Source organism: Nematolebias whitei, chromosome 12, assembly GCF_014905685.2.
Source record: "Nematolebias whitei isolate Nwh7 chromosome 12, NemWhi1, whole genome shotgun sequence".
NCBI classification, from domain to species: Eukaryota; Metazoa; Chordata; class Actinopteri; order Cyprinodontiformes; family Rivulidae; genus Nematolebias; species Nematolebias whitei.
Genome location: NC_056509.1, coordinates 22,661,631 through 22,669,123, shown reverse-complemented (window position 1 = coordinate 22,669,123; position 7,493 = coordinate 22,661,631). Strand labels below are relative to the sequence as shown.

At 35.7% G+C, this 7,493-nt stretch overlaps 1 protein-coding gene across 1 annotated transcript in view; it reads right to left on the bottom strand.

Annotated features, from left to right (window-relative positions):
- ccnk (cyclin K) overlaps window positions 1-5,745 on the bottom strand; it is a 9,850-nt gene extending 4,105 nt beyond the window's left edge. Inside the window, 6 exon segments of the mRNA XM_037685308.1 lie at window positions 424-481; window positions 570-675; window positions 2,669-2,800; window positions 2,873-2,954; window positions 3,459-3,679; window positions 5,639-5,745. Of these exon segments, the coding sequence (XP_037541236.1) occupies window positions 424-481; window positions 570-675; window positions 2,669-2,800; window positions 2,873-2,954; window positions 3,459-3,679; window positions 5,639-5,647 (608 nt within the window). The 5' untranslated portion in view covers window positions 5,648-5,745.
- Between the last annotated feature and the right edge of the window lie 1,748 nt (window positions 5,746-7,493).

Genomic DNA, 7,493 nt, shown 5'->3' with positions numbered 1-7,493 from the left:
TCTGTTTTTGTTTCATTTATATATATATAAATGAAACAAAAACAGATGAGCAGGTGACCAAATTTACAACAGTAGTTTATAATTTGGAAGATGTGTAAATAGAAGCTCTGATACAGGACAAAAAGCAAAGGAGGAAGGCAGGAGAGGGAAGACGAGGCATCCGTCTTGATCGAGGGCAAGTAAACCGTGTTCTTTGAGGAATATGCTCCTCAAATGAAGCTCTAGGACCAGAACTCTTTTTTTCTTCCATAATGAAAAACATTATTGTTCTTTTATGTGTGTTAGGCAACATGCTAATTGACCAACCTGTAACCTCTAACAGCATATGAGACATCTACGATTTTAAATCTTGACTTATTTGAACACAAATCTAACTAAACGTTTAAGAAACGCTGTATAAAAGGAAGTGAGCGTATTCCTCACCTGTCGTTGACGAACGTCCAAGCCATTTGCAACACCTTGCACACTTTATTCTTCTCCCCTACAACAACAAGACAAAGCGACCCTCTGCTCTTTGTTTCTATGCATGGGAGTACTTGTTGTGTTGCTGTGTGTTTGTCAGCTCTCACCTTTGAGCTGCTTGACGTAGCGCAGCAGGAACATGTAGGGGTGCTCCACCTGCAGGTCAAATTTAATGGTCTGGAGCAAAATCCTCTCCAGCACCATCACCTCCTCCTGTGAACACCAGCAGGCGTTATTTACAGCCTCGAACCCAATTCATCGCAAGAACACACGACAAAATGTTGACGTTCTTTAATCGCAGTTTGTGAGACACTAAATGAAACATTTGAAGACACCAACAACTAAAATGTACCGGAAAAACAAACGGCAGATTTTTTGTTTGGATTCTTTTTACTTCTCAGATCATTTCCACTAAAACTAAATAAAATTACTTTAATAAGCCACTTTTTATTTAAAAGAAAAACAACTAATCTCTGTTTTATTTTATTCGTTGAAGACCTGGACTGATTAAATAAATCTAATTAAATGTGCATGTGCACTAGAGCTGGACAATAATCCGATATTGATATATCTCACGATATACTTTTATTTAATAACGATGATATGAGTTTTAAGCACATTTTTGATATTTCAATAGGATTACAGAGTTTCACTGATGCATTTCTTTTTCTGTTCGGGTTGAAGAGGCCACTTCAGTTTCAACCTGAACAGAAAAAGGTGCGACACAACTACGTAAGTGCGTGGTGACGTAGATGTTACGCAGAGCCCAAGTCCAGAAGGCGTTAGCGGTAGCAGGCTAAGCTAGGCTAATCTCCAACACGCATTAAGTATTCACTTCAAAATGAGTTCCCATGATCGTCAGAATGTGACTGAACAAGGTTTCACAAGCGAAGAGAACAAAGATGACTTCACTGATGAGAGGAAAGACTCATTAGTCGGTGTGGAAGTGGTTCATCTTTCTAAGATCTGATAGGTAGGTATAGGCATAGGTTATATTGTTGTTTAAAGTTAAAATTATTAATATATGCCATTATTGATGAGAAGATGACATGGAAAAATAAAGTAAAAGTTTGTGAATGACAAAGCTTTATATATATTGCGTAATGTAATGATTGTTCCTTATTTAATCTATTGAAGTTTGGGGGAAAGCATGCAAAACAATTACAAACCCTATTTTTATTTTACAAAAAAAGCTAAGAATTATTAGTAGGAAGTGCTATGGTCACCCAACAAATATATTATTTCATCATTCATTCATTCAAACTTTATCAGCTGAAATTATTAAAATTTTATGATTCAGATGAATATGTTTTAAAGTTCATAAAAATATTATCCCCAAATATTAAATTAAAATGTGTTTACAAAGAGAGTCATTATAACCTTAAGGGAATGGAAATGTTTGTAAAACCTCCATTTAGAACCAGTGTGAAGGAGCTGTGTTGTAATTCAGGGATTAGGATTATGGAATAGTCTCAATATCACCATAAACATTTCTACAACAATTGATATGTTTAAAAAGATGATTAAGTTAAAGTTGTTGGGAAAGAATGAGACCATGTGAAGAATGTCTGATGATTTTGGTTTTCGCTTTGGGGCTTGTTCAAACGTAGGTTGTTGTTTGTTGTTTTATATATATATATATATATATATATATATATATATATATATATATATTTAATAAGGGGCAGATATCTTCTTTCTGCACCTTAATGTTTTTTTTTCTTTTTGATGAATTTGTTTCGTTTCTCTTAATACATTTAAAATAACTAGACAAAGTTGAGAGTTTTATGTTTAGTTTTACGGTGATTTCAAATTTTTTTGAAGGCTCTAAAAGTTTTCTGAGGCTTTTATATTGTTTATATCGATATCGAATTACATCGTTATCGAGCAAAATTAAGAAATATATCGTGATAAAAGTTTTGGCCATATCGTCCAGCCCTAATGTGTACTGGTTTTTTGTTGTTGTTTTCCTCAAACCAAATTCATGATTTATTAAAACATTAAGTCACAGCATCTTCGTCTTCTCTGTTAGCTTCCAGCTTTGGTGGAACATTACACACGCTCTCCCTTCTTTCTAACGCCACATCTTAAAAAATGTTAGATGATTTTTGGCTCCCACATAAAGCTTTTGGGCCCATCGTGTATTGTGTTACTTCAAAAGGAGAAAAACGTTCAAAGCAACAAATCTAAATCAAAGGAAGTGTACCTTTGGATCATCGCCGAACTGAGCAAACTGCACATCATTCAGTAAGCTCCGAGCTGTTTTGATGATATCTTTACACTTCTTTGGAGTTTCCTCCACTTTTCCAGCCAAGAACAGGCAACAAGCCCCTGTCACCTGTTGAAACACAAACCCCAACATTAGTCCACCTGGATTTAGAAAGACAGGGTAAAAATGGACTCAACTTACGTATCTTGGGAACTGCTTGAAGGAGTGGAACATGTAGAAGCGATGAAAGTAGATGATGCCGGTTGCAAGCGTGTCATAATGTCTGCTGACCGTCAAGGATTCACACGTTTATCAGACAGGATCAAAGAAAGCTTCGCTCAGCTGGTGCCTTCTGCAGGGGTCGCCACGTCCAGTAAACTCTCACTGAACATTTGGCGTCATACACGGGATGTCCTCCATGATGCAACCTCAGGATTACAAGACCACAGCACTGACCGCAGAGCTACCGTATCAAACATGACGCTCTGAGAGAAATGCTGAGAAAGACCTTTCAGTCATAGTTATTATAGAAGATAATTCATCACTGCACCACATAAACTGCTCACATTCTTGTCTTCAGAAAACAAGTGTTATTGCATTTTCTGTAAAATAAATAAATAAAACACTAAAAAGAACAATTCACATCATTATAGTAAATAAGTTCTGAATAGTTGGGTCTAATTTAGTGACATTTCTTGCATTTAATCAAGAAAAGCTGGAACAAGTGGCACCAGTTCACCTGCAAAGTCTTGTCCTTACATTCAAAAGACAAACCACTCAAGGATACAAGCCCAGACGGGTTCCCACGTCGAATATGAAGCGGGCTCCCTCCCTCCGATACCGAGCCTCTGTGCCAGGGTCCAGGCCCTCCGACTGCGAGGGGGTATGGGCTAGATCCTTCTTATCCCAGTACCAGCATGGCTTGATGTGGTCCAGAATAGTCTGGCTGGTCTCCTTGGAGTCCTTCATTGATTGTGGGGAGGAAGTGGATGGACCTGCTGCACTGGACTGCTTACAAACAGAGAGGGGGTCATTATTGATTATTATCATTTTTAGATCAGAGAAAAACAACTTCAACAGTGATGTGGTCAATCTGGGACACACTGGGCCCTCTTCCTTGTTGACAGTCTTGTCAAACTGGTTGAAAACAACAAAGTCCATGCTCAATAATCCAGGTATACAATCCAACATTTTCCAGTCAGGTCATCTGGACAGTTTCTTTTTTTTTTTTGACTGATGAAGCCTTCCGGATCGAAGGCGAAACGTTTTAGCACAAAAAAAAAAGAAAGTGTCCAGATGACCTGACTGAAAAATGTTGAATTTCAGAATAATGTTCCTTAATGACAATTGGGAAGACTTAAAATATCCCAAGGTTCACTCAAATCAAAACATTTTAACATTCTGGAGAAAACTCTGAGCTGTAAATAAAAAAAAACGTTCAATACAAAAACAGCTGGACTTTATTAGTAACAGAAGACTGGATGACTGAGAATCTTCACCAGCGCTCTGAGCTGTAAGGACAAGACTGTCAATATTTAATGCCAGTGATCTTCAAAGTTCAGGCCCTGCATTAAACACTGGTTTGATTCTGGATTTCACTGCACGGACTCAGGAACACGTTCATAATGTTGGGTCAAGCTTTATCGAGAACAACATAAATAAAAGAAGAAGCCACGTTTCAACACCATCCAGAAACACCACCATCTTCTCTGAGTCCAACATGTTTTAAACAGACTGAACGTGGGAAAATGTTTATGTGATCAATTAAATAATACAATTTTGGAAATCATGGACGCCAAGTCCTTTGTCCTACAGAAGAAATGGACCATATGGCCTGTTATCAGCACACAGTTCTAAAACCTGCCTCTCTGATGGTATGGGGGTGTATGAGTGCTTCTGAAATGAGCAGCTTACACAAAAGCACCTGCATCAATGCAAAACAGTATGAACAGGTTTTAGAGCAACTAATGCTCCCATCCAACAAAAACTCCAGCAAAGACGACCTAAAATCCTAGAATCCTCCATGAGACAACGAGACACCGTTCTTCAAACAGTCCAGCAGCTGGTCTCAGTTCCTAAACATCTACAGACAAAAGGGAGACGCTTTCACAGCTAACTTGTTTCTGTCTCAACTTTTTTTAAAATGCGTCTTCCTGCTGCCATAAAATTCAAAATGACCTTTTATTTCTCCTAAAAAATGGTACGTCTTATTTTAAACATTTGATATGTCCAATATGTTCCTTTTAGAATAACATATGGGCTGAGACTTGTTCATCAAATTCAGGTTTTAATTACATTTTACTAGACAGCATTTTAAAGATTTTTCAACACAAGTGTAATATAACCAAATATGTTTATTAATTTAAAGATTTAATTTAATGTCACTTTTAAACCATTACATATTAGCAGGAAGCGTTCAACCCACATATGCATTTGAAAAAGTTTACTATGTTTTAATGAACTGACTACTGTAAAAACAGGCCATTAACAAATGTAATTAATTTAATCTGCAAGACAAATAACTGCAAAATGTCTTAGTTACATTAGTAGATAAACATAGAAAGTAAACTGTGTCTCTCTAACACTTCTTAATGTGAAAATGAAACTTAGCCCACAGTAATATATATATATATATATATATATATATATATATGTGTGTGTGTGTGTATTGCAACTAATGAAAACTTAGCTAGGTGCTAATTGCTACAAGTTAGCTTAAACAACTAAATTAAAGAGTGGAGTATGTAGGAATTTATAAAGCACAAGATATGAAATGAGTTGGAGGAAACATACTGGTAAGTTTAATAAGATTTTTTTTTAAGAAGGAAAGAAAAAAATCATTCAGACAGATTTTTTCCGCCTAGCTCAGCTAAGCTAACATCGTTAGCGAACTAGAGGTACTCAGGTCTCAGTCCACAGAAGACTTTTCACAAACACTCCCGTTGTGTAATCAAACATAACACGTACCTTTATCATGTATGCCTCGAAAAGCAGCCACACAAAAGCGACACAAGTGAGAAAAATCCGCAACTAGTCACAGCAAATTGGCTAACAAATGTGTCTCCATTCTAAGGACACGGACATTTTGCAGTACGTCACTGACTACCGGCGAACGTGATGACGCACAAAACAGGACGTACGTGTGATCACGATGTTTTTTTTAACGTTTTTTTTTTCCTAAATCAAAAACAATACTACATCGGTTACCGTATTTTCATTATGTGAAAGGAAAATTAAAGAAGAAAAAAAAATAAGAAAAAAATTCACAAATTGGAATAAAGAATAATGAATTTAATAATGAATGTGTGTCAGTTATAGCTATAGCCACTAGAGGGCGACAAATACCTACTTTAGCTCCCTGTGCTGTTCTGGTTTAATTACTTTTTATGCAGTAAAACATGGACTTTTTCTGGAATTTACAATAAACTAAACTGTGAGACTGTTCTCGTGAGAATAAGTGTGTGCAGACATGTTTCATCTTAAAAAGACAAAAGGTTACCACTATTTATCTGTGCAGAAATAATGGCAGAAAAATGTTCTGTGAATAACAACAAAGTCCATGCTCAATAATCCAGGTGTACAATCCAACATTTTTCAGTCAGGTCATCTGGATAGTTTCTTTTTTTTTTTTGGCTTTTGATGAAGCTTCCGGACCGAATGCGAAACGTTTCAGCACAAAAAAAAAAAAAAAAAATAAAATAAATAAACTGTCCAGATGACCTGACTGAAAAAAGTTGCGTTCTGTGAATAATTAGTGACGAGTGTGATCGATGAAAATCTTTGCTGTTTGCTTTTTCTTACTGTCTGTTAAAAACAAAAATATTTTTTGCTTTGTCTTTTTTTTTATTGTTTGATCAATCCCAAACTAAATAAGCTAAAAGTAAATAAATAAGGTAATAATTATTGTTGATTAGTTGTGGAAGCCATCTTAATTTGGGTGGAGTTCAATAATTCAATGAATAATTTATAAAAGTTTCATAAAAATCCATTCAGTACTTCATGAGATATTTTGCTAACAGACATAGAGGGTTGAGTTTACTTTTAAACTAAGGACTTGCTTATTGAGTAACACTTGGAGTTTGTGTTGTGAACAAATCTCAACTACTACCACAACAAACTGTAGCATAATATCTGTAGCATTTACTGGATTATAGCCGTTTTATGTTTTCCAACGTCAGTCAGCTGTGGTGGCCATCTTTGATAGGATTAGCTTCAAAAGTTAATCAGCTGTAAAGGCGTATGAAATTATTATTTTCTGAAAGCTTCATTGAAATCCATCCATAGGTTCATGAGATATTTTGCTAACAGACAGATAGAGTTGTTTCCAAATGGCTCATGGCAAAATAAAAAAATACAAATTTTGTGCAATATGATGTTACTAAGTACTTCTGTTGAGAATCACTCTCAAATACTATAAAACCAAGCTTTAGGTCAATGTCTGTAAATTAATTGAACTATAGACATATTTGTGATTTTTACGGTTAGTAGTCACTGGTCGCCATCGTGAATTTGATTAACCCCAAATGTTAATCAGCTGTAGAGGTGCATCAAATGATTACTTTCTGCAAATTTCACTGAAATATGCCCAATGCTTCACGAGAAATTTTGCTAACAGACACTCACACGGAACGAGAAAAATATTATTGCCTATTTTTTCACTTATTGGCATTTTGTTTTACATAAATAGAGTAAATATTATAAATCCTGACTTTTTTTTTAAACAATAATTTATTTATTTATTAGACATTTGTAGTTGTCCTGTTGGAAACTGGCTGGTGTGTGTGTGTGTGTGTGTGTGTGTGTGTGTGTGTGTGTGAGTAGA